Here is a 27,500-nt window from a genome sequence, read left to right as displayed (position 1 = left end):
GGTTTCCTGCTGAGAACCATGGCCTCAGATTTAGAGGTGCTGATCCTCATCCCAGCCGCTTCACACTCGGCTGCGAACCGATCCAGTGAGTGCTGAAGGTCACAGGCCGACGATGCCATCAGGACCACATCATCTGCAAAAAGCAGCGATGAGATCCCCAGCTCACCAAACTGCAACCCCTCTCCACCCCGACTACGCCTCGATATCCTGTCCATAAATACTACAAACAGGATTGGTGACAAAGCGCAGCCCTGGTGGAGGCCAACTCTCACCTGAAACGAGTCCGACTTACTGCAGAGAACCCGGACACAGCTATCGCTTTGGTCGTACAGAGATTGGATGGCCCTGAGAAGGGACCCCCTCACCCCATACTCCCGCAGCACCTCCCACAGTGTCTCCCGGGGGACCCGGTCATACGCCTTCTCCAGATCCACAAAGCACATGTAGACCGGTTGGGCATACTCCCAGGCTCCCTCCAGGATCCTTGCGAGAGTAAAGATCTGGTCCGTTGTTCCACGACCAGGACGGAATCCGCATTGTTCCTCTTCAACCTGAGGTTCTCCTTAGGCACCGTCCCCGACTTCCACGCAATGTTGAAGAGGCGTGTCAACCAAGACAACCCCTCCACACCCAGAGCTTTAAGCATTTCTGGACGGATCTCATCAATCCCTGGGGCTTTGCCACTGTGGAGTTGTTTAACTACCTCAGCAACTTCCACCAGGGAAATTGACGACAATCCCCCATCATCCTCCAGCTCTGCCTCTACCATAGAGGGCATATTAGTCGGATTTAGGAGTTCCTCAAAGTGCTCCTTCCACCGCCCTATTACCTCCTCAGTTGAGGTCAGCAGCGTCCCATCCTTACTGTACACAGCTTGGATGGTTCCCCGCTTTCCCCTCCTGAGGTGGCGAATGGTTTTCCAGAAGCACCTTGGTGCCGACCGAAAGTCCTTCTCCATGTCTTCTCCGAACTTTTCCCACACCCGCTGCTTTGCCTCTTTCACGGCAGAGGCTGCAGCCCTTCGGGCCCTTCGGTACCTTGCAACTGCCTCCGGAGTCCCCTGGGATAACATATCCCAGAAAGACTCCTTCTTCAGTCGGACGGCTTCCCTGACCACCGGTGTCCACTACGGTGTTCGTGGGTTGCCGCCCCTTGAGGCACCTAAGACCCTAAGACCACAGCTCCCCGCCGCAGCTTCAGCAATGGAAACTTTGAACATTGTCCACTCGGGTTCAATGCCCCCAGCCTCCACAGGGATGCACGAAAAGCTCCGCCGGAGGTGTGAGTTGAAAGTCTGTCGGACAGGGGCCTCCTCCAGACGTTCCCAGTTCACCCGCACTACCCGTTTGGGTTTACCAGGTCTGTCCAGAGTCTTCCCCCACCCCCTGAACCAACTCACCACCAGATGGTGATCAGTTGACAGCTCTGCCCCTCTCTTCACCCGAGTGTCCAAAACATACGGCCTCAGATCAGATGAAACGATTATAAAATCGATCATTGACCTTTGGCCTAGGGTGCTCTGTTACCAAGTACACTTATGAGCATCCCTATGTTCGAACATGGTGTTCGTTATAGACAATCCATGACTAGCACAGAAGTCCAACAACAAACAACCACTCTGGTTTAGATCAGGGAGGCCGTTCCTCCCAATCACGCCTCTCCATGTGTCTCCATCATTGCCCACGTGCGCGTTGAAGTCCCCCAGCAGAACTATGGAGTCCCCTACTGGAGCCCCATACAGGACTCCATTCAAGGTCTCCAAGAAGGCCGAATACTCCGAGCTCTTGTTTGGTGCATACGCACAAACAACAGTCAGAGTTTTCCCCCCCACAACCCACAGGCGTAGGGAGGCGACCCTCTCGTCCACCGGGGTAAACTCCAACGTAGCGGCGCTCAGCCAGGGGCTTGTGAGTATCCCCACACCCGCCCGGCGCCTCACACCCTGGGCAACTCCGGAGAAGAAAAGAGTCCAACCCCTATCCAGGAGTATGGTTCCAGAACCGAGACTGTGCGTAGAGGTAAGCCCCACCAGATCCAACTGGTAGCGCTCCACCTCCCGCACAAGTTCCGGTTCCTTCCCCCACAGAGAGGTGACGTTCCATGTCCCCAGAGCCAGCGTCTGCTGCCCGGGTCTGGTCCGTCGAGGCCCCTGACCTTCACTGCCACCCATGTGGCAACGCACCCGACCCCAGCGGTTCCTCCCACAGGTGGTGGGCCCATGGGTTGGAGAGAGAGGTGCCACGTAGCTTTTTCAGGCTGTGCCCGGCCGGGCTCCGTGGCAAACCCGGCCACCAGGCGCTCGCTGACGGGCCCTCCATCTGGGCCTGGCTCCAGACGGGGGCCCCGGGCTTCCTCCGGGCAGGGTCACATCATCTCTACCTCGTTTTTTCATAGGGTTTTTGAACCATTCTTTGTCTGGCCCCTCACCTGAGACCACTTTGCCTTGGGAGACCCTACCAGGAGCACAAAGCTCCAGACAACACAGCCCTCAGGTTCATAGGGACACACAAACCTCTCCACCACGATAAGGTGATGGTTCCCGGAGAAACTTCCTTGTTATGTTTTGTAAATAATTCTGCTGATTCTGTTGTGGATAAGTGGGTAAGGAGTGAACCTTATGACAATAAATGTGAATATAATCAAATGGTTTTCAGATTTATCCTTACTAACATAAATACTGTCATGAATAAATCTTCAGAAACTCCATTTTAAAGTTTAAAATCAAACTTACAAGCTGACAGTATGGATTCTGTTTCAGTCCAAAACTGTTCAATTAACTGCAGTTTAGAGCTTTTGGCCATGACATCATAAATCATCAAGTAATGGAGCATCTCAATAACAGAATTATTAAACATAACATGAAGCAACAGCATATTTTACAGTTCAAATCGTCCTGAAATAATAATAGGAAAGAATTTTGAAATGTAACATCAGAACATAAAGTATATCTGAATATTTCTACTACTGGAGTGATTTTTGCTTCTATGAATAATCCTGCTGCACCTACATTAAGAATCAGAAGACTCCAGTGAGATTACGTCTGAAATTGTCATTGTATTGTAATGTCAGTGTGTTTGTGTCCTGACACAGTAAACTCACACACTGAAGGAGAGGGGAACTTCTCATGTCCTTTCAACGCACAGGAGAAGACGTCTGTGGGATTAAACCAGGTTCTATAAGTAGATGTCTCCACCCAGGTAATGTGTTCTCTGTTCTTGAACCAGACGTAGGAGAGATGACCAGCTGGACTGCAGCTGCTGTGACACTTCAGCTCTGCCCCGGTAAAAGACTGATAGACTGTTACTCTGATCACCTGCACCTGCAGAGCTGGACATGAGAACAAGAAACAATATTTTATCACAGGTTCTAAAAAAAACAAAAAGTACATACACATCACCATAACAGTTACAATTCCTAGAAGTAGCAGCAAGCAATTAGTAACTGTATTTATTTATTAACTGTAATTTTTTGTTAAAAGTAATTTCACAAACTGATTGATCGTTATCAACATATTCAGTGTTTTTAAATGTACTGTGTTGGTGTATTTGGAAGTATTTAACATATTAATGAAAATATTACCTGTGACAGACAAAGTGACTCCAGGTGAACTGATATATCTTCCACGTTGTTGGTTTGTTATGAACCTGAACTTGTACACAGCTGAGTCTCTCTCTCTCAGGTCTGAGATTCTCAGAGTGCAGTCCTTGTTTTTATAACTGTACTGCACACGACCTGAATATTCTGAGTCTGTTGTTAGATCTACAGGTTGATAATAATTCATTTTAGTAAACCATAATGTTCTCTCAACTCTAGTATAACTGTCTTTCCACCAGGATGGGTATGTGTAGCTGCAGTGTATTTCCACTGTTGATCTTTTAACAGCACAGATCTGAGTAGAGGTGTAAGTCACTCCCCAGTCATCCTGACCCTGTATCACTGTAACACAGAGAACATCAGGAAGCACAATCAGACTCAGAACTACATCAGGAGACAGACTTACATGTAGTGAAGGCGCTTCAGTGTGTGAAGCTACATTTCCCAAAACTACTTCTGCTCTCATGCCGTCCCACTTTAAGTCAGTGTTAGACAAAGATAATCTGATAGTACCAACTTGTTTTTGGGTCGGGGAGCGTGGACCAACTTTAGACTGTTTTACTGCAGTTTTATCTTAACTAAACTTAGCACAAAAAGTAAGGAAATTTGTGTTTGGTAGATTATTTCTTTCTTTTTTGGCAATAAATCTTATACTGTTGGAAAGCCTGTTTAGTTCCCTTTCAAATGGTGTAAGGAACATGCATTTGTGGGATGAGCAGCAGTGCTGAGTATGTGGGTTGCCCCCATGAAAATTTTGCCAAATCTCTGCCAATGCCAAACAGCTTATTCTGCCATTGACTCATTTGGTGTTTGTTTTAAAAATCTAACACCCAGCAGTGTGTATTTTCTTAGCCTCCCCTTTTGAATGCAACATTCAAATTACTAGACAAAAAATTATATCCGGAGAAAAGTGGATTTTGAGGGGTATAGCTCCATAGAGTCCCATTCAGTCTGCACTGGCCTGTGAGCGCCCCCTATATGGAACTCTGGTGGAACTGCAACCAGTTCAGAAGCCTGAAGTAACGAGAGAGTGCAACTTCTTCCCTTATTAGAAATTCTTTGGTACAAGTAACTTACTAAAAGCGAGTGTTAATAGCAGGTTGATAAAACTTTTTATTTTACTATTTTTAATTAAATACCATGTTTGCATTTACAGTGTGGGGTGATTCAGGATGTTTATGTTTATATCTGTGAAATGATCTATATTTGTACTTCTTTGTTGGGGACTTCCTATGTCTGTTTTTATAAATGGATATATAAATAAAGTATTAATGTTATTTCTGGTTTATGCGAAAGTGAACAGATGAATGGAGAAATATGCATATCATTCAGCTTTACATGAGAATGTATAATGCTAAGGAACAGTCACAGCTGAACACATGATCTCTGCTCTGCAGTTAATCTCTAGGTGCACTGAGGCAGGACATCATACAGAGGGTGGAGTGAAGGAACAGCAATGTATTGAACCTGTGAACAAAATAAAAAGCAGAAGATTAATATTAGAAGGGTGAAGTGTGCGGAAATAAAAGAATCTGCTTTGCTCGGTTGCTTTTCTGTCTGTGGTCACTCAGGCTGCTGCAGAGTGTGAATGGAAACTGTAGAGAAATGCAGAACACTGAGGGGAGGGCAGATAGTGTGACATGTAGATAACACACACAGATTAGTCTCAGAGAGAGAAATAGCAAGATACTAATATACGGTGCAGATACATGTGTATATATATATATATATATATATATATATATATATATTCCTCAAAGCTCTGGTCCTCTCTTACAGACCTGAGAGTATTTTAACGTTAGCTGTTCCTGGGACTGCTCTCTTCTGGACAGAGATCTCAGATACACACACATAAAAAAAGAATCTGCTTTGCTTGGTTGATTTTTTTGTCGTTGGTCAGGCTGCTGTAGAACGGAAACTGTAAAGAAATGCAGAACACTGAGGTGTGAGAAACAAATACATGCCTGTTATTGTTAACCAAACACGGATGTGTAACACACATAAACAAGCAGACTGGTAACATTTGGTGTACTTTTAATAATGTTGGCTTGTTTAGGTGGCTCCGTTGGATAAACTGTGTGCAGAGATGTCCTACATTTAAAATGGGATGAAAACACAGGAAACTAGAAGGACAACTCTGAGAGCACAGACCTCCACCAAGCCATGCCCTTTTTCACAATGCTAATGCAGTGTGAATTTTACCAGTCTGAAAGTCATTTTTCAGACATTACATAAATGTAGCACAAATGCCCTTTCTGCAATGTTAATGAAAGGAAAAAGATCATTTGTGTATCCGCCCTGTGATTCAGATCAGCTCTGAAAAAAAAAGTGTTTTTTTCTGTGTAGTGTCTTAAATAGTAATGCTCTTAAGTCAAAGTGTATAGAATGTTATAGAATGTCAATATACCACATCTGTAATCCTGCTTAAAGACAGACAACAAACAAACCAACAGACAAACAAATCAAGCCCAAAACATAACCTTCTTGACAGAGAACACACTCAAACAGTCAGACCTGAGTGTGACCCCAACTCAACGCGTTTGCTGCAAAATAAAATAACTGGCCGTCGAGCCGAAAGCGGCCGTGGTGCAGATACAGACAGGCAGGCACAACAGGGTTCTGATTGCCCTGCAATTCAATGTATACATAAAACACTAATATATATATATATATGTAAATATAAAGGCCATGCCAGTGATTAAGTTTACAGATGGACAAAGCAGGCCAACCAACCCTAGCATACAGGGATCAATGGTGAGTTAGGGCCTAAAGATACATTATGAAGCTCAATGCTCCATGGTATACAGTATCTAAGAAGTGAAGGCATTAGGAAGATGATATAGAAAACAGCACCATAGTCAAACACAGACATAAAAGTAGCAGCAACAAGTTTCCTTTTTGCATCAAAAGAAAAGCAAGACTTATTTCTGAAATAAAAACCCAGCCTCAGCTTCAACTTCTTCACAAGTTGCTGAATTTGAGGCTTAAAAGAGAGAGAATCGTCAATTAAGAATCTTAGGCCTTACAATATACTGTAAATGTAGATGTGTACTACAGTACCTTGAACAGAGAGAAGGAAGACAACAAATCCACTCGCTGCTGCTGTTAAACTCATAGCTGCTCCTCTGGTCTCTGTTAAATCAGCAGCTAGATAACATACATGAGAAATACTGTGTCTCAGTAACTCACAGTAAACATGTCTACATTAAAAACGGGAGGATGTGGTCTTTGAAGACAATGTGCATCTTTTGTGGTGTCCTGACTTCCTTCCTCTTTACATCATTAATATGCATACTGTAAGCCAGGGGACTTCAACGTTTTTTAGCCAAGGACCCCTTAACTGAAAGAGGGACCTCCTACTATATGTTGCATATTAAACTAGGTCTACAACAACTTGTAAGGCAGCCTAAAGCCTTTATAGATACCTTTTTGCTATTCAAATAGCCTAATAATTGTTGGCTTGATTTTATAAATCATGTTTTGATGGTAAACATACATGTGGCACAGTGAATCCTTAGGGTGAACTGTATCTGTAGGTGACTACCTTACCTATAGGCCAGTAAGCAGTGGGGACTTATATTTACTAATAATATGTTGGATTAAGACTTTTTAATTTTTGAAAAAAACTTTAAAAAACTAACAATAATTTCGAGGCCCACCTGCATTGACTCTGAGGACCCCCTAGGGGCCCCGGACCCCCTGTTGAAGATCCCTGCTGTAAGCAGAGAAATGTCTGTAAATCTTCCAGTTGAAATGAACAAATTATTCTTACTGTTGTTTTGCAAACGATGCATTCAATTATTAAAATATGGTTTATTAAAATGAAGGCCTGGGTATGAGAAGCCACCTAAGCCTAATAGCCTACTTCACTAGGCACATACATATATACTGGTACTAAACACTTGCATATACATATATATTTCAGTTTCACATACATATATACTGGTACTAAACACTTGCATATATATATTTCAGTTTCACATACATATATACGGGTACTAAACACTTGCATATACATATATATTTCAGTTTCACATACATATATACAGGTACTAAACACTTGCACATACATGCATACTTCACTTGTGCATACATAAATACTTCACTTTCACTATATATTTCACTTGTGCATACATATATACTTCATTTGCACATACATATATACTTGCACATATATGCAACATATACGTCATATGCACATTCATGCATACTTCACTTGCGCATACATATATACTTCACTTGCGCATACATACGTATATACTTCACTTTCGCTATGTACTTCACTTGTGCATACATCTATACTTCATTTGCACATACATATTTCACTTGCGCATACATACATACTTCAATGGCGCATATTTGCATACGTCACTTGCACAAACATATATATGTCACTTGCACATACATATATACGTCACTTGCACACACATGCATAACGTGTGAGTATGTGTGTATGTGGTGTGCATAAGTATGCATATATATATATATATATATATATATATATATATATATATATATATATATAAGTTATGCACCGTAATAACGTTTAAAAAAATCCGCGGAAAACTCCGGAAGTGACGTGGTACGTGCCGCTCGGCGGATGATAAAAAATACATAATATTCGTAATATTGATGTTTTTGTCTAACGTTGTATTTGAGGATGTAAACAATGAAGATATTAATAATAATAAAATACAGTTTCATGTATTTGTCTCATGTATTGTGTGTTCGGCCGGCCGGCGGCGGCAAGCTGAAATGGAATGGAGCCAGCAGCCACGGCAGACAGCAGAAACACAGGAGTTGAACATGTCCCCCCACCCAGCCCGGAAGAACTACAAGTGCACAAGTTTGGTAACAGGTTCTGGGGCCCGTCTATAGTGGGAGTTGTAGTTTTTAAATATATTGGTATATTTCTCATAATTAGAAGTTGGTAGTGTAGAATTTTGGATACACCCTGGGGTTTTTTGGGATGGGGAACACACTGGTGTCATCAGATTTTAAAAATATAATAGTTGAATAGGTGAAAATAGCTTATTACCATATGACCATATCAACATGACAGATGAGGTCCAGAGCTTTCTAGAACAGCTGGTCCTATGTGTGTAGTACCTTAACAGCTGGTCCTATGTGTGTAGTACCTTCTATAACAGCTGGTCCTATGTGTGTGTAGTACCTTCTATAACAGCTGGTCCTATGTGTGTGTAGTACCTTAACAGCTGGTCCTATGTGTGTGTAGTACCTTAACAGCTGGTCCTATGTGTGTGTAGTACCTTAACAGCTGGTCCTATGTGTGTGTAGTACCTTAACAGCTGGTCCTATGTGTGTGTAGTACCTTCTATAACAGCTGGTCCTATGTGTGTGTAGTACCTTAACAGCTGGTCCTATGTGTGTGTAGTACCTTAACAGCTGGTCCTATGTGTGTAGTACCTTAACAGCTGGTCCTATGTGTGTAGCTCCTTCTGTTGCTAAATGACAAGCCTTCAAACATGTACTGGGTTCAAGGTTCAGAGGTCAATATTTCAAAGCAGGAGTAATGTATCCTCTTCAGACTGACATATGTTACTCTCCAGGTTGAGAAGTTTCCAACGATGTCTTTGCTATAGTCCTACGACAACGTTTTCATTTTTAATATATCATGGAGACCATGTTGCAGGCGATACTTTATTGTCCCCAGAGGGATTTCTGCCTTGAGTTCAAATGCTTCACACATAACACTTGACACATTGTTTTATCATACAGCTGATATATACTTACAATAAAAAAACAACATAAACAAAGTGATATGCAGCCAGACTGAAGCACATTATCAGCCACAATCTATTGCTCATCTTTCACAAACAGTGACAAGACCTACACACAACCCTATATGCATTATATCATGAAGCTATTCTACAACCAGCCTTAAGCAACATTATTTAAAGTTTTAATTGAGGTAGGTCCAAATTAGGCCTATAGTTTAGAAGTATTTAGTTTACATTGGGGTGCCAGCAGAGGATAAGAGCTACTTGGCATGGAGAATAAAGATCACACCATATTCTCTGTGCTTGCCTGGAGGGACTGGTTTCTATTCCTCTCCACAACCTTCATGACAGTCACCTGACAACCAAACTTTAAATGAGATGTTTTTAGATATTGTCACGCTTTCTGACATATGAATAAAGGGGCCGTGTTCATTTTATGGAATTCTGTAAGACCAGGTTGAACAATAGTCAGGTTCTACACTGAGACAGGCTTTACTTCTTGCATTTTATTCCATCTGTTCATACTTTCAATGTAAATGATGGACACAAAATGACTGGGGGTCCGTTTCAGAAAGCAGGTTTAGTGAAAACTCTGAGTTTGTTAACCCTGAGATGAGGGAAACTCTGGGTTTTCTGTTTCAGAAAGAGAGGTAACTTCACCTCAGAGTCAGTTACTATGGTAACTGAGCCTGTGAACCTAACCTGGTCGGGAGCAGGTTTTCTTCAAGAAACCCCGAGTTTCTCTCAGTCTCCTCCCTCTGACACAGCGCCCTTTCATTTCCTCATTCATTCATTCAGTCTGTATCAGGCGCATTTTACTGCAGTTTGTTGTCGGCATGAATAAAAAAAATTGTGTTGGTTTATTAACCATGTTAGGCAGACTATAAAAAGTTTTTTTTTCTAAAAACATAGCATTTCCTTTTGTCGACCATCCTGTTGATGAAGAAGCTGTATTACTTTTGCTTTACTTCGCAGGATGTTATATGTCGGGAGATGATATTGAAGCCCCGACATTTTAATTTTCAGATAACTTCTATTGACCGGTATCGTTTTTCTTCCCAGTCTGTTATGCAGCCTAGGCTACATAACCTTATCCGTCCTAATATCACTAACGCCACCCATCTTATGCTCTACATAGGGATTCATCTCCGCAGGATTGCACCTAAATGAAATTATAGGTGTAATACCATTCCAGTTTTCACCAGTAATATTATAGGTTACCTGTGATTAAATATGAAATGAATACACTGTCAATGCTTACGCATTGACTCGAGCAGCAATGTTCTCCCACACCAATTCTCTCTCTTTTACAGCAGCCGCTGTGTTGCTTTTTTAACGAAATACATGTTCAAACTCGCTGTATGTGCGCATGAGTATTTCCGCCGACCAGTTTCTTTGTGGTTGTTCTCAGAGTTTCCCATCTCAGGGTAAATCAACTCAGAGTTCAGGGTTAGACTCAGAGTTTGTTAAACCTCCTTCCTGAAACAGACCCCAGTCCCCGTATTGTGTTTATATGAAAGTAATATGAGACTTTAGCGGTTCAAGTTAGAAAGATCAAGTAGAAATCTTCCAAAGTTACACTTTTCATAGAATGAAATTAGCCCTTTCCTTAAAGTGTGGCGCTGCAGTGGAAGAATAAGAAACAGATAAAGTTTGAAGTTATAGTGCGTGGTTCTGCCACCTCCACGAGGAATTCTAAGTAATGACAACAACACTGTCAGCGCGCCCACATGATAAAAGTCTTCCGTGATTGCACACCACCCCCACCCCTCCTCCACACAGTTGCTAGTAGCCAAGGAGGACACGGATGATTAAAAAAACATGATGGACTCTTCAGAAGAGGTAATTAGGGACCGTTCGGTATTTATGGAATGGACCACCGGAGGAAAATAGGGTCATGTCTTTTTATTCTTTGTTGAGGGGAGGGTCACCCAACATTTTTTAGTCTAGGAGGGGGGGTCACCCACCTTTTGTATTCATGACAACAGCAAAATTTGAAAAGTGGCTTGTTTGGTGCATATTTATCCATGTAGCTCTCAGTCTCGGCCCTCCTTCGCTACCAGATGGGTCTGACCAATGAGTTTGCTGTGGGGCAGAGGGAGCACTGCCCCCCTGGTGGCTGAAACGGGTAATTGCATTGTTTAAAAAATGAGTGGAATAATTAATTATATCTGGCATGACCAGATATTTTATAAATATCTGAAATAACACAAAACAACTAAATGGTGATAGGTAATACATCAGATTTCATATACTACTTTAGTAAAAAAATATTACCTGGCTGATGATGGGAGCAGCAGGACGCAAAAAACGAAAGTTACTGTTGCACTAGTCTGGACATCTTGCCGTGCCAACCTTGCAATAAAGGTTTCCTAAATGCCATGTATATACATGTGATGTCAGCTTACTAATTGATTGCGGGTTTTGTGTAGATTTGGACTTTTATACGTTTATTCCACTTTGTTTAAACAGCGAAGTGGAGAGGCCTCGTTCACCTGTTTGGAGCTGGCTGGTGAATGTGACGCCTTGCTGGATACACCGTGACCCTTTTTGTGGATCTACTGATCTCTGTGGATTACTTTTTTTTCCGTGCCATTGGATTACGGCAAAATGCGGATCTTTTTTCTCAAAGTGTCTTAACGTTTCATGGTGAGTTTGGAGAGGCATCTCAACAGACTGTAGGTCCAACACTGATTGTTCACTGTTACATTTTAGTTGAATTTAAGCGTCTATCTATTGCGTTCCAAGACAGCCGTGCCGAGATTGGATTTCATAAGGGCGAATTGTTAAATTGTTACAATGTAATTTAAAATCTGCTTTAAAAATAAACATATACGTTGTGGAATATAATGTTCAGCTTCGGCAGCTTTACCTACGTGCTAAATATACGTCTGAGAAAGCCTAGTGACAAGTCCATAGCAACCAGTGTTGAATTGGTTATATCCCAGCGTCCTTTGCTGAATGGTCTCAATGTTTTATTGTTTTATTTCATGTGAATACTAGTTTACTAGAGGAGGAACTTAGTACTTGAAGTAATGCAGTAATGCAGGAAGTGTGCATTTAGTTTCCATGCTTATTGTGTTTCCACAACAATGTTAGTGAGTAAATCTACTGAAATGGCCACCACACCATAACAGAGGAGTGGGATGTGTAAGATGAGAATGCAGAGGTTAACTCTATATGTTATGGCTGTAAAAAATCAAATGGTATCTGTACTTCTTTGTTAAGGGCAAGCTAGCACATAATGGGAGGGTCATGATTGTTCAAGTCATTTTGGAGGTTCATAGAAAAATTATTACTGGCAAGGAGAGGGTAAAGTCTTTTTAGCCTAAAGGTCCCAAAACTCCTCCAGTGGCCCCTTAAATAAATAACAAACAATCCCTTTTTTCTGTGCGGGAAAGTCACGGGACGCCACAATCTTCTGAACATAGTCATACTGAGAAATACAGAGAGAGTTGTGTGGAGCTGATAGTCTTAATGAGCTTTGTAGCAACTCATTTGTTAATGTCTTGAATGTAACGGACGTTCATTAATATCAAAAAGTTACTCACTAAAGCTTTAAATGTTTGTGATCTTGTTTTTGTGTTCTTTTCAATTCTTGTCTCATCAAAGCAAACTGGTGAGTCAGCTTTATTTCAGGAAGCAGTTGTTGTTTTAGGTTGTTCATTACCACCAGAGTAAAAGTTGATTACATGGTGACAAGTTATACAGATGGACAAACAATGAGCTAGTGAGAAATAAGTCAGAGCAATTAAACATATTTTATTATTATTTGTGTTCATTGCTGATTAATAAAACAACTTTATTCTGAAAAATAAAGAGTTTGCTTGAAGCTGAAATCCCAAACTGTTTGCACACCGCCGCCCTCTGCAGCAGTGAGAGGGGAACTGACATGATGTTCAAACTACACAGTTGCTGTGCAAGCTGCAGGTTGATTTGAGTCAGCCACTGAAATACATAGAACATGTTTCAACTAGCAAAGTGTGACAGAGCTGGACTTATGTTTTTTTTTTTTTTCATTCAACCTTTATTTATCCTCGCAAGATCATTGAGGGGCGACTCTCATTATCAATGTCATCGAGTCAGATTACAAAGACAAACACAGAACAACAACACAGGAAGTACAATCATAAGAAATATAGAAAGACAATAAAACATTCAGAATTGGAAAAAAATATTTGATAAATAAATAAGGATAATAGGGATGCAAAATAAAATGCAATTATGTAAAGCAGTTACAAGTAGAATTTTGCAGGTTTAGAAAAAGATTTCTAAATTGTCCAAGAGGACAATTTTTAAGTGTTGAAATATAGGCTACTATATAATATATACTGTACATGCTGTGAAATATTTGGACTTTACTGGCTTTCTCTGGCAGGACAGGTGTCATGTGACAGGGTGATTAATATTTCTTAAAAGCAATTTATTACATCAAATAACATTTTGCATTGCAAGTTAAATCCTGAACTTATGTAATGTAGCTGCACAGGTACAAATAAAGCTGCATTCCACTCAAATCATCTGCTACCTGCTGCTGCTTCTGAAAACTGACAATGCTAACTGTTGGAGTTGAGGTAAATGTATCCTCTTCAATGTTGTCCTTTTTGTTACCATCCAGGTTCAACTGAATCTTAAGAAAACCAAATAAGTTTTGGTGAATTATTCCTCAGAAATTATTTTGAGTCTTTTTTCCCTCCATGCAGCAGACTCAAAGCTGTCTGACCTTCACACCAGGTCTTCCTGCTCCTCTGGGTCTTCTGTCTGTGCTGCAGTCTCTGAGATGTCCTCATACTCAGGACAAGAGTCAACAAAATTAGAGACAAAAGCCTCATGAACGGAATTTGGATAGAGTTAGATTTCATATTAAAATGTACTAAAGGTCCCCAGGGCTACCTGGTTGATCCTGCAAGAAACATATGCTTGTCTCAAAGATTAAGCCATGCAAGTCTAAGTACACACGGCCGGTACAGTGAAACTGCGAATGGCTCATTAAATCAGTTCGCATCACATCGGTGGTTTATATGAAGAAAGATGTAACTAATCAAGTTACATATAAATTCTCTTTATGAACTCATAAATTAACAACAAATTATAACCCTTCAGTATAGTCAGTTCTGTCTTAGTCTCGCTTTGCCAGACCTTCCTCCACAGCACTGTGGAGGAGGGTCTGGCTAGTCCACACAGCATTATGGGATGGGAGAAAAACGTGCTCTGGTTTATTGGCATTTCTTTAAACCAATGACTGCCAAATAGCCTCAGGAAGGAACTTGTTTTGGTGGAACATGTGTACGTTGAAAGGTTGTTTTAGTCGTGCATCAGAAAACTCAGATTGGACAGATAGTCTAGCTAGCTGTCTGGATTTACCCTGCAGAGATCTGAGGAGCAGTTAACCATAGTCCTCAGAAATCCACCAGAGTTTAGAATTCCAAGGATATAGACTACTGCTTTACAAATTAAGATTTTTTGCACACAAAACACATGTAGTTTAAAAAATACAATGCTTTATTATAAATGAAACTACCTAACAATATACAGGCCTACAAGTCCAGCTGAAATAAATAGCTGACTAAAGACTTTTTCTGCATTGAGTAGAAAACTTGTGATAAAGTAATATATACAGAGAAATGTACTTGACAAGATGATTCGCTAACACTAGCAGTAAATTATTGCATTTTAAGCAAATTCTGTATTGGTATTTTTATAAATTACAAGCTTACCAGCTGTTAACTGATGACACTAGAAAAGTGACCAATGCTGCATGTCATAAAAATGCATAAAATACAGTATATAAACTTAATCCTAATAGTCATAAATGTGTGTTTAACCTGCTTGAACACTGTCTAAAGTAGTGAGGCGGGGGTGCATGTCTGTGTGGGGGGGGGAGCCCAGAGGGCAGGGGGAGGGGTTAGACGGAGCACCGAGGAGATGCTTCCTTCAAATCTTGCTAGTTTTTCAACATTACCAACCCGGCCCTTTAAAGAGACCACAGATTTGTGTTGTGTTCAAACTCTTGGGTGTTTGCTGACTGTGCTGTACAGTTCAGATAAATCCTCCACAGCCTTTTGATTTCCTGATCTGTGAATGAAAAAACACACTTAGAGAATGAAAAACCCACAATATAAAAACAACATTAAAACGGTGAGAATAAAAATATTTTCTGATTGACTCACTCTTTGATAGCACTGGCACTCTTAAAGATGACAGTAGTGTACTCCACATCTTCGTCCTCCTCTTCCTCCTTGTGTCTGTGGGGCTGAACTAGCCTGATGTTGGAGTAGAGAACATCTTCCTGGTTTTTAGAGAAGCTCACGCTGGCATAGCAATGGTCGTCCTGCTGCTCTGCTGGAGTTCTCTGGACTGGAGCTGAAGGGCTGTCATACACTGAACCCTGAAGGTAACATAGACAAGAGTCCTCAGCTACATAGGTAAGTGTTTAAAGGTTGTTTTTTAGGTTCATACCTGTGTTTTGGGTTTCTTCTAGAACATGTTTACATTATATTTAATTCTAAAAAGACACCTTATTTTCCTCATACTGTCTGTCTGAATATACCTGTATTCTGTAAAGCATCTGCAGGGTTAAAGGTGAGGGGCTTGTTCTGCAATTCCAGTGAATTTACAAATACTTCACCAGGCGCTACAAATTCCTGGTTCCAACATTTATTTCATGTTCTCTGTTGTGGGATCAAGTCTCGTTTTCAAAGCCAAAAAGTGAACCACAGGTTTGAGGTCACTTCTGTTTTTGTCGGTGTAATGCCTACTGATCACCAGCAGAGGGAAATACAATTCAAGGATTGTCTAAATCCTCTTTATTTACAAACCCTATCATGTCTGTGTAGATGGAGAGGTTTATATTATTTTATACAGTGTCCCTGTCTCAGCAACTTATAATTTAGCAGAGGACATGAAGCATTATTCAAATGTCTCCAGGTGAGAGAGGACTCTGACTGAACTCTTCTTCTGACCTGAGCTTGGTTGTCTGGTCTCTCTCCAGGCTCGGTGGTTCGTTTTGAGGACCTCTTTCTTCTGGAAAGGAGAATGAATAAACAATCAAATTAATCATCAAAATACATCTCTAAATGACTAAATGAATTTAGGATGCATCACTGAATGTAATCACAGTAAAACTGAACTGCTCACCTAATAAATAGGAAGGCACAGAGGAATATGATAGCCAGGAAAATAGCAGTGATGGATCCAGCAGCTACTGATTTCATAGAACCTGGGAAACAGTGATGAAACCAGACGATTCATTATGGAATTACAAGTTGTTTGGGTCCTTTAGCAACTGATAATTAGACATAAGATCATAGATCCTCAGACAGATGCATTCCACATAATGACTCATGTGTACTGTAGTTTTGCTTAACGTCCTATAATGTAAAAATGATCTTTCCAACAATGTGTGTTAATGTGAGTTTTTATAAATGTCAAACCTCTGGATTAGTAACTATTGTTTTGTGCAAACAATTAATTTGCAAATGTATTCATGTTGACATATATTTGTCATTAGATGCATAGATAAAGAACTGGAAGGTTAAGATCATGTGGGAGTATGATTACCTGCCACAACAGTCAGATGTAAGGTGGAGTTCTGACGTCCTCTTCTGTTCTGGGCTTCACAGTAATAATTCCCACTGTGTTCAGCTCTGAAGTCAGTGATGGTGAAGATCTGTCCTGATGCTTTTGGTGAGTCTTCATTCTCCTTGTACCAGGTGTAGTTAGCTGCTGGGTTAGCATCACTGCTACAGGTCAGATTCACTGAACTGCCCTCCACTATCTCAGCAGAGGGACTCACTGACACAGAGGGAAGCTTTGGACCATCTGGAGGAGATGTGTTAACAGAGATTACTCTAGGTTAAAGGTGACTCACTACAGAAGAACACATGGTATTTAAATTACTAACTCTGTGTAGCTGTGTCTATCAGCATTTTAGACTTTGAAGGTGGTCTGACTACATTGATGTGTGATGTTTGAGTCCTAAAACAGCACAAAACCCCTAAAATCTCCTGGAGCTGCTCAGTGAATATCAGAAGACTGTGAATGGGAAGCAAGAACTAGAGCTGAAGAAAGTAGTTATGATCAGTACAAATATTTTCCTGTAAAGACTGGACAGATTTAAGCTCATTCATTTTAAATAAACTGTTTCACTCACATTTCACATCAATAGAGATGGATCTAGATGTCCTCCTCCCCAGCTCATTCTCAGCTGTACAGTAATACTCTCCAGAGTCAGAGGACTGGATGGAGCTGAAGACAAGCGATGTATTTTCACTGAGAGGTTGAAGTTCTGGATTTCCATTCTTCTTGTACCAGGTGTATTTAGCTGCTGGATAAGCATTGCTTTGACAGGTCAGAGTCACTGAACTGCCCTCCTTGATTTCTCCAGAGGGACTCACTGACGTAGAGGGAAGATTTGGAGCATCTGGAGGAGAAAACATAGGTAGGCAATAAGTGGTCATTAGTTCTAACAGATGTTGAACAAGTGACAGAATATAAGAGCCCTCTAGATCTGTAAAGCTTTTTAAAAATGTCATGACAACAGATGAATCACTTTTGAAGCTATTTTCATTAGGACCAAAGTGGTGGACTGAGCAGCTGACGTTGCTGTTTCTACATTCTATACGCTGTGTTATTTTGAAGGTTTGACTCTTGGTTTGAGACACAGTGGAGTAAACAGAGATGTGATTTTATATAATTTTTTTCTCCTTTTCCTCAACCAGACTGGAGTTGCTGCAACATGTTTGTGTGTGTTGTGTGTGGGGAGGGGTAACAACCAATGAGTATCTTACATTTGAATGTGCTAAAACATGAAATATCCTAAAAATATGTTTGAAACTGATTGCCTAGCTTTTGAACATCTGGAAGAAACTGTTTACTATTATATTTATATTTATATTTATACTATTATTTAAATAAAGTAGTTTCACTCACATTTCACTTTAATCGAAATGGGTTTGGATGTGTTAGAGCCCAGGCTGTTCCTAGCTCTACATGTATATTGTCCAGAGTGAGAGGACTGAATGGACGTGAGGACCAGCTGTTGTTCTTCAATGGGAGGTCTGAGCTTTACATTCTCCTTGAACCAGGTATAAGTAGCTGCTGGGTTAGCATCACTGCTACAGGTCAGAGTCACTGAACTGCCCTCCACTATCTCAGCAGAAGGACTCACTGACACAGAGGGAAGCTTTGGAGCATCTAGAAGAGAAAAACATCTGTGTTTTGTTAACAAAATATGACCATTTAAATTTCTAATACAGGTTGGATAGCTGATAATTATAGAAATACACATTAGACATACAGTAAGGTGGGTTAGTGGAGCCCGTTTCTCTCATCGTCCGTTGAATATTGAAACATGAACTCTAATTTTACAGCTGTGATGTCCATCTCCACCTATTGACTCCTGAACCTGGGAGCCAAACCATAATCTCACAACGTCAGTGGGCAGAGTACGGAGGAACATCAGGTGATGGTCTAGTGCAGCGGTTCCCAAACTTTTTTTCCTGCCCACCCCCTTCTATGTCCCAACCGGGTTGGTGCACCCCCAATCCCCACTTCAAAAAAAAACCGCAACAAAGCTTTGTTTTATCGCCATATAAAGACTCATGTTTAATCATGCGCAAATAACCAGAACACGCATGACAATAACAACATCAACAACGTTTCAATATAATGCAACAAAGCTACCAATAGCTTCCACTTTTAAGAGGACAAGTGACAGACACAGGCTCAGTAACAGAAAGCACGGTTATTTTCAGCCGCGTAAAAGAAACATTGCAGCAATAGGCTAAGCCTATTAAATGACCGTGGAGCTAGCATCATCATCATCATCATAACACAACGGTTATGGAAATTAGAACGACAGTACATTGAATTAAATTGCACAGGAATCACGTCCAACTTTTTTGCCTCTTTCTCTCCAATCATACACTCCACCATCTCTTTGGCCGCTGGCAAACACACGTCTTCAGCAATTGTGTGCGGCAGCCCCTTTCTCCCTACTCTGTAACTGAGCAGATATGAAGCTCGTAATGCGTCTTTCGTAGACCCAACGCATGAATGAAACTGCTTTTTTTTTTTGGGCTTTTCTGCAACTCCTCCAACTTTACTTTAAAAAATGTAAGGGGCTTTTGACTTAAATTGCCATGTTTCGTGTGCAGGTGACGACGGAGATAAGACGGCTTCAGACAGCTGTTTGCTAGAACAGACCCAGATAATTGTCATCATATTTCCTTCTTTTTTTTCCCCGTCTGGTGTTCACCCTCATCACCTCTTTTTTGCCATCTCCTTCCCTCCTCTTCGGTTTCCTCCGGCGCATCTTCTGACTCCCGCTCATTTTCTTTCTCTATTCTCTCCGTCTCTGTTGCCTCCAAATCCTCACTCTCTCTTGGTCCCTCTCCTCCTTTGTGACTAACAACTTTATCATAAGACGTCCCACTTGACAGTTTCCCTGATTTCAGCCAGTTAAGCATATTTATAATATATATATGGAATGAATGAAATGAGTTGGCACGCATGTAGCCTAGCGGCTGCAGTGCATAAAAGAAGAGCAGTGCGTAGAAGAAGACAGCTGCTGTCTTCTTCTACGTTTCTATCAAAAACTAATAAATTATAGTTTTTTTTATTTAAAATAAAAGCGATTACAAAGGAAATGTTTACTGTTCATGTTTTTTTATTGTATGGAAAAATCCCACTTAAAAAAACAGACCGCCATTACATTTTTCCTCTCGCGCACCCCCTGGTGGCAGCTCGCGTACCCCTGGGGGTGCGCGTACCACACTTTGGGAATCCCTGCTCTACAACATGATTTTTCCACCGGTGATTATGGCATTAATGGAAACTATGCAGACTATGGTTTGTCTGTCATGACAAGTTAGTAACGTTAACGTTACTGTAACGGTAATGAATGATGAATGAAATCTGAAGGTATCTGAGGAGGGTCGCCCCGGTCTACTGTAACGTTATTCGATAGAAATATTGTCGTAACGTTAGTGTTTAACAAATACAATAGCCTAATTTAAAAGGCCTCCGAGTAACGTTAACGTAGGCCGAGGACGGAGATTTGACCGAGACACTGACATTTAGCTAACTAACGTTAGCAGTAACGTTAAGGTAACCGGCGTACGCTATTATTCCGTAGTGGATACACAAGAAATAAAATTGAATGTATTATTTAAAATGACTCAGCTGAGAATATTTTAATGAACGATTAGCGGTAACTTTAACGTTAACGTTACCTGTCAACGGGACTTTTAGTTAACTTATAGCTAGCTTTAGTTGATACCATTAGCTTTCCCAAACGATCAAAAAAATCAACTGGGCAGTACAAACAGTGCGTGTAATTAATAATTAATAATTTCAGGCTTAGTAAAAATATAAGCCGTGAGTGTTATTAAGAATTATTTCATTCAGACTTACCAGAAATACTGTAGGCTACGATCACCGGAGACCTCCGTTGACCGCAGCGGCAGGTTCAGCTTTGAATGTCGGCGTGTGATTGGTAGGCGGTCGGCGAATCCTACGTTTCCAATTGGTAGTCTGCGGTCAAACGGAGCGATTTAATTGGGGGAGTCTACGGTCAGTCGACGAATCAGAACGCGTAACTGAACGTAGACTTTGCGCAACGGTAGACTCAACCTCTGCTTTTATTTAAAAACAAAACAAAACAACAGAACTAGAACGCTGATAGTCTCTTCTACAGCGGCACACAGAGTTCCAGTCCTTTTCCACACAACCCTTTGGAAAGGTAAGTCGCACTTTACAGCAGAGCTCAAACTACTTTTTTACTCAACTCTTTCTGTTTAGTAGAGCCGTATTGTGTTGGGGAAGGAGTACATTTACTTTCATCACATGTTTCTGTCAAATAAATACATATTTTTATCAGTTATATTCCAGCTATCAGATGTGCTGTCTGTGATCAGGAGATGCAAATGCACTTTGTCTCTTGCACAAAACAATTTTAATTATTAAATGTTGCATTACGTGTTGCCTAAATTGCATTTGCACAACATTGACTGCATGTGTAGTTTCCTTGCCCTCGAGGACACTTTAAATTGACTAAGCGGTTTGCAGTCCCTGCACTTGTGACATTCTGCAGCTTATCACAGATCACATGTGAATTATATGACTATATGACTAAATACGTCCTGTTTTAAAATGATCTGTGGGTTGTTGATGTAAAACAGAAATGTCTTGTTGTGTTACAGTGAAGGTGTCTTTTGAGCTAGTCGTAGAAAATACTGCTTTCATTGTAGTGTTTTTATTATTTTTATTATTCTTACTAATAGTAGAAATATTGTCTAATATTATCATTCTCACTGTAGCCCAGCGATGGACTGGCCATCCTCTACTGATAATATATATATTTTATATATAAATAACGTTTTGAAAAATAACAAGACAAATTATTATTTGATCAAATAATAATTTGTCTTGTTATTTTTCTAAACTTTATTTATATATAAATATTTGTCTTGTAACCTGTTAAACATGGTTACAACATGGTTTTATATATATATATATATATATATATTAATCAAATATTAACAATAATTTGTCTTGTTATTTTTCAAAAAGTTATTTTCATTCGCGATCATATGGAGAAAAACGACACTACCCACAATCCTAAGCGTTACAACGACGTCATTGTTTGGTCCAAGTCGCTGTTGCCATGGAAATGTTTACAGTACCATGTACCCGTGAACGGCGAGAGCGAGCAACTACAATAGAAGTCTATGATAGTTTCAAAATGTTTTTTTTAGCGCCGAATCCATTATCACTGACCACCACCACGATAAAAGACAATGAACCGCGGCACGAAACGACCAAAGGGGGGAGCCGAGAAAAAGAGAGAGAAAACAAAGATAGCACGGTTGGCTTCCGGTGAATAATATGTTAAATTAAGTGATTTATTTTACAAACAAATAGAGTGTGTTGCTTCAGCTAGCTAATATTAACGTTAGCAGCTGCATATTTTGGTGAAACTGTTGTCATTTGAACTGTGGCCGTGCATTGCTCTTTCCGTGTTTTGGTGGAGCTGTTGTATGATGTAGCTAGCTAGCTTAGCTACTGTGCTTTAACGTCGAGCCGGTGTATTTGTGCTGGATGTGCCTTTAGTGGAGCGGATCATGTCGTAGCACCGCCATCTAGTGGTCTGCAGATGCTTTAAGATGTTAAACTGTTGTCGGCACATTTTTGCTTTTTATGGGTTTTTTTTTTATGTTTTATGACATTTGTGTGACGTTGGTGCATAGAAATAAAATGGCATATAGTTAATTTGACTCATTTAGCGGCTGGCTCTCTGCCTCGTAACGTTACTACTCCACGGTTTGTTGAACTTTATAGTTACCATTGCAATGGTACACCTTTCTGCTACGTTGATTTGATTGGAAATGACCTTTCTATCCAATTTTATTTCTATGGGTTGGTGTGGTTTGAAAATAGGGCCTGTGTGTTGCAAATGCCAGGCCCGCTTTTTGATCCCAGTCCGTCACTGCTGTAGCCTGCTAGCTGCAGCTATAGTATGTCAATGGATATATGTACTGTATATGTGTCTGACATACATTCATACTTGATTGATTTATTTGAAAGTACATTACTGTAGTCTGAAGTCTATATAATATAAGTATAATTATTATTATTATTATTATTATTATTATTATTATTATTATTATTATTATTATTCTAAGTGAAATTTGTGGCAGACCTTTTGCATTTTTTTTTATCAAGCACAGTGCAATAATGATGTGTGACCAGATACATATTTCTCAGTTTATTTAAGTTCAGAAGGTTTAGTTAAGTGAAATAACCTGCTTAGTGTGCAGCTTGAAACAATAATGTGATCAGTGAAGTAATTGCTGTGTGTGTTTGTGTGTTTGTACTTGCAGTTTCACAACGCCAGTATACAAACGAGAAATCATCAAGAAAATGTTTAGATCCATTTTTGGACTAAAATTCTTTGCAAGACCTCGGTCTTCAGGAGATATGGACTCTTCTTCGAAGAAGTCCAAACGAAGGAGTGAGAGACCTTCGTCTCCTGAAGACCTCAACCCTCCCACCATCTTGAGGGAGCACGGACGAAGGGGTGAGAGACCTTCGTCTAGTGGAGGCACCAACCCTTCTACCATCATGAAGGAGCACAGGAAAAGTGGTGAGGGCCCTTTGTCTTGTGCAGAAAACCAGCCCTCTATCACCAGGCAGCAAGAACGAAGGGATGTGAGCTCTTTGTTCATCGTGGGTACTAACCCTTCTACCATCATGAAGGAGCACAGGCAAAAGGGTGAGAGCCCTTTGTCTTGTGCAGAAAACAAGTCCTCTACCACCAGGCAGCAAATACGAAGGGGTGAGAGCCCTTCCTCTTCATCCTCTGAAGACAAGCAGCCTTCTACTCCAAGGCGGCAGCAGGCATGGAGAGGTGAGAGCCCTTCGTCTTCCTCTTCTGAAGACGATCAACCTCCTACCACCAGGCAGCGAGTACGAAGGTTTGAGAGCCCTTCCTCTTCATCCTCTGAAGACAAGCAGCCTTCTACTCCAAGACGGCAGCAAGCATGGAGAGGTGAGAGCCCTCCGTCTTCATCTTCTGAAGACGACCAGCCTTCTTCCACCAGGCAGCAAGAACGAAAGGATGTGAGCTCTTTGTTCCTCGTGGGCGCTAACCCTTCTACCATCATGAAGGAGAGCAGACAAAGGGGCGAGAGCTCTTTGTCTTGTGCAGAAAACAAGCCCTCTACCACCAGGCAGCAAGGAAAAAGGGCTGAGAGCACTTCGTCTTCCTCTTCTGAAAACGACGAGCCTTCTACCACAAAGAGGCAGCAACAACAAAGTCCTTTGTCCTTCGTAGACATCAACCTTTCTACCACCTTTAGGCAGGATGGAGGAATTGGTGAGAACCATTTGCCCTGCATTGACATTGACCAGCCTACCATCTGGTGGGAGCACGTACGAAGGGGTGAGAGACCTTTGTCTCGTGGAGATTTCAACCCTTCAAACACCTTGAGGCAGGACGGACGAAGTGGTGACAGCCCTTCCTCTACATCTTCATCTTCTGAAGACGACGAGCCTTCGACCACAAGGAGGCAGCAAGAAAGAAGGGCTAATAGCCCTTTATCTATCAATCTGAGTGTGAGAAAGGAGAGGGAGATCATTGAAAGAGAAAAGCAGCGTTTGGAGGAGGAGGGTTTAAAAAGAGAAAGAGAGAGATGTGAAAAGATGAAGAGAAAGAACCAGGAGAAGGAGAGGAAAACGTTTGGTCTGCTTTCAAGAATAAACATTTGGTGGCTCAATTGCAAGATAGACCGCATTGCCAGGAAAATCCATTCAACCCATGTGGATGAGCGCTACCTCCTGCGTCATGGTAAGAAAGTACACTTACGTTTTGTCACATAAAATGTCATACAGGTATATGTATAGCCTCCTTTTGATCACAGTAGATCAGTGGTGGAACAAGTATTGAATTTCTTCACTAGTAAAAGGTCCAACACCACTATGTAAAAACTAATTTATTTATCTTATTTAATTATCATAGAGGACAAAGGAAACATACTCAGTTAAGCTAAGATAGCTCTTATCTCACTTATGGCGCCAGGCCAACATATATTTTTAACAACTTGCAACAAAACAAATATGTTGCCTATTTCCTTTTGGGAGGGGTGCGAGTGTACAACTGGACTCCAGACTTAACCTTTCATATGCTGTTGGTTACAGGTCCCCTCAGAAATCCAAAGAAAATGGCAGAAAAAGAACGGCTGCTTGACCGAAGGAGGGAGCTGATCTTGTACAAACACAGACAAGAATTTAAGTTGGAGAGGGAAGTGAGGAAGCAAAGACTGAAGGTAGAGAGAAAGGAAATAGATGTGAAGAAGATGGAGAATATCTCTGAGTTATGCTGCAACTCAGATAGCCCAGATATGTTAAATCTTCGCTACGGGCCAATGCCAGTCAGGTCACCCAAACTCAGACTTGTTAACATATATCATTTAAGAGAATATGAGAGCAATCAAAAAAATGGCATCAAACAGAGAGAGGTAATTGAGGGAGACAGCAAACATTTCAGATTTGACAAAACTGAAGTAAAGAGGCGGCAGGCCTGGGTTTGACTCTCACCTGCAGCCCTTTGCTGCATGTCATTCCCCCTCTCTCTCCCCTTTCATGTCTTCAGCTGTCCTGTAGAAATAAAGGCTGAAAATGCCCTAAAAATAATCTTTAAAAAAATAACTTCAAAGACAAAAAGACAGTAGAAAAAAGTAAAGGAAGAAAGGCAAGAATAGGTCAAAACAAGCGACAAAACCTTCAAAAAAAAGGTGACAAACTTCAGAAACAGCGACAAAAACTTTGAAAAAAGTAGAAGTACAAGTAGAAGTAACTACAGTCTTGTAACTGAAAAACATTTTGCAAAAAATGTCACGTACCCCCTGCAGTTCTCCAAAGTACCCCCGTTTGAGAAACACTGGATTAGAGTAGTGGATCACAGGTGGAGTGGGTCCTGAGTCCGAGGAGACTTAATAATAGATTTAATAATATATTTTATTTGTAATACACTTTACTTTTGGAGCAAATCTCAAAGTGCTACAGTTAAGATCATAAAAGCATGGTAAAAACATCAATATAAAATACAAATAGACAGCGCAGCGACTTGCAGGGTTAATTAAAACTCAGAAGTTCTGCTAAATAGAAATGTTTTTAGTCGTTTTTTAAAAGTCTCAATAGTTTGAGGTGCTCTCAGATGGTCGGGGAGGGCGCTCCAAATCCGAGGAGCGGCAGAACAGAAAGCCCGATCACCCACGGTGCTGAGGAAGTTAACACTTGAGAGAGTCTGGTAGGACCAGGCTAGATCCTTGCAGCACTACTCTGAACATAGTGCAGTCTCTGCAGGCTTTTGTTAGGGATCCCGATGAGAAGTGCGTTACAGTAATCCAGTCTGGAGGAGACAAAGGCATGGACCAGTTTTTCAGCATCTGCTAAGGTGAGTGCCCTCCAGGAGGCGCTACAGGAGCCTCTGTTCCAGCCCACCTGCTGCTGCTGAATGTTCCTTTTTTTGGTTCATGCTTCATGATGATGATGATAACAGGTAAACAGCCTAACCCATTTCATTGTTTCATTGCATTGATTCAGATGTATATTGTATCTTTTGTTTAGAAGTTTTTTTTTATCATAAGGAGCTTTTTATACTTATCTTTTAAGTTAAAGGCATACTATGTAACTTTTCCCTCTTCGGTCCTCCTACAGGTTGTCTCATTAGAACTACAGCCGAGTGAGCTGTAGTTCTAATGAGACAACCTGTAGGAGGACCAAAGAGGGAAAAGTTACATAGTATGCCTTTAAAGTAGCAATACCACAGTGTAAAAATACTCCATTAAAAGTAAAAGTACTCATAAAAAGTTGACAATATATGATACATTATGAAAGTGAATTATTATTGCAGATGGTGAGTAAGCAGCATTGTATTGTTGTAGCTAGTCGAGAGGCAGCTCATGTCACGCCCCCGCCTGCCGTGACTTCTGCACGGTGACAGTCTAGTGTGTGTGTGTGAATGTGTTTTGGTTTATTTCTTCATTTTGTTATGCCTGCCGTGTGTTTGGTGTGTGTGTGTGTGTGTCTGTGTGTTTTTTTTGTCTGTCTGTCTGTGTTTCTGTTCCCGCCATTTTCCACAGAGTGAGGACACGCCCCCCCTGTTGATTCTCCCCACACCTGGTACCAACTCCAATCAGCGCACCTGCTACTCATCCTGCTCCATCATCTGCCTTCAAATGCCAGTAGGACTTTCCTCTCCCTGCCGGATTGGTGCTTACCACTGAGTATGCTTTTTCACCAGCCTTTGAGATTTGTATCTAGTCTAGTTTCTTGTTTTGTACCTACCTGTCTGCTCCGCTCCCTGATGTTACTAACTGGAAGATCTCTGTTCTCAGAAATAACCCACCTTTGGAATCCTCTGCTGCCAATAGCGCACTGGAACATCAAGTATGCAGCCCCACTGAGGAACACAGCCCAGCACCCCCTCTGCCAGTCCAGCCATCTTCAGACCCAGCACCCCCACTGCCAGTCCAGCCATCTTCAGACCCAGCACCTCCTCTGCCAGCCTAGCCATCTTCAGACCCAGCACCTCCTCTGCCAGTCCAGCCATCTTCGGACCCAGCACCCATCTGCCAGTCAGCCATCTTCGGACCCAGCACC

The 27,500-nt window shown here is 41.2% G+C and overlaps 3 protein-coding genes and 1 long non-coding RNA gene across 6 annotated transcripts; 2 read left to right on the top strand and 2 right to left on the bottom strand.

Annotated features, from left to right (window-relative positions):
• Positions 1 to 2,999: 2,999 nt before the first annotated feature.
• Positions 3,000 to 6,778, bottom strand: LOC118494552. 2 transcript variants are annotated; one of them, XM_035998865.1, is made up of 3 exons: positions 6,655 to 6,778; positions 3,580 to 3,936; positions 3,000 to 3,327 (listed from the first exon to the last, which is right to left on the bottom strand). In XM_035998865.1, the coding sequence occupies exons 1-3, from the start codon at positions 6,707 to 6,709 to the stop codon at positions 3,050 to 3,052; spliced, it is 690 nt and encodes a 229-aa protein (XP_035854758.1). In that variant the 5' UTR covers positions 6,710 to 6,778; the 3' UTR covers positions 3,000 to 3,049. The 2 variants fall into 2 exon arrangements, with proteins under 2 accessions (XP_035854758.1, XP_035854757.1); XM_035998864.1 differs by lacking the exon at positions 6,655 to 6,778 and having other exon boundaries at positions 3,580 to 4,169.
• Positions 6,779 to 14,060: 7,282 nt separating this feature from the next.
• On the bottom strand, positions 14,061 to 19,804 carry LOC116034117 (B-cell receptor CD22-like). Its single transcript, XM_035998861.1, has 9 exons — positions 19,594 to 19,804; positions 18,267 to 18,530; positions 17,488 to 17,757; positions 16,896 to 17,156; positions 16,473 to 16,554; positions 16,298 to 16,358; positions 15,506 to 15,723; positions 15,344 to 15,410; positions 14,061 to 14,126 (listed from the first exon to the last, which is right to left on the bottom strand). Exons 1-9 carry the CDS (start codon positions 19,802 to 19,804, stop codon positions 14,061 to 14,063), a joined length of 1,500 nt encoding a protein of 499 aa, XP_035854754.1.
• A 2,168-nt stretch (positions 19,805 to 21,972) lies between these two features.
• LOC116034118 (serine/arginine repetitive matrix protein 1-like) lies at positions 21,973 to 25,533 on the top strand. 2 transcript variants are annotated; one of them, XM_035998863.1, is made up of 4 exons: positions 21,973 to 22,203; positions 23,219 to 24,461; positions 24,492 to 24,684; positions 25,035 to 25,533. In XM_035998863.1, the coding sequence occupies exons 1-4, from the start codon at positions 22,136 to 22,138 to the stop codon at positions 25,424 to 25,426; spliced, it is 1,896 nt and encodes a 631-aa protein (XP_035854756.1). In that variant the 5' UTR covers positions 21,973 to 22,135; the 3' UTR covers positions 25,427 to 25,533. The 2 variants fall into 2 exon arrangements, with proteins under 2 accessions (XP_035854756.1, XP_035854755.1); XM_035998862.1 differs by having other exon boundaries at positions 21,975 to 22,203; positions 23,219 to 24,684.
• Positions 25,534 to 25,815: 282 nt separating this feature from the next.
• Positions 25,816 to 27,433, top strand: LOC116034124. Its single transcript, XR_004100985.2, has 2 exons — positions 25,816 to 27,124; positions 27,236 to 27,433. It is a non-coding gene; the product is annotated as an uncharacterized LOC116034124 (long non-coding RNA).
• The last annotated feature ends 67 nt before the right edge of the window (positions 27,434 to 27,500 follow it).

The sequence above is a fragment of the Sander lucioperca genome, unplaced genomic scaffold (assembly GCF_008315115.2).
Source record: "Sander lucioperca isolate FBNREF2018 unplaced genomic scaffold, SLUC_FBN_1.2 Unpl_27, whole genome shotgun sequence".
NCBI classification, from domain to species: Eukaryota; Metazoa; Chordata; class Actinopteri; order Perciformes; family Percidae; genus Sander; species Sander lucioperca.
The sequence above is the reverse complement of the archived record's forward strand: the minus strand, read 5'-3'. Positions and strand labels throughout refer to the sequence as shown.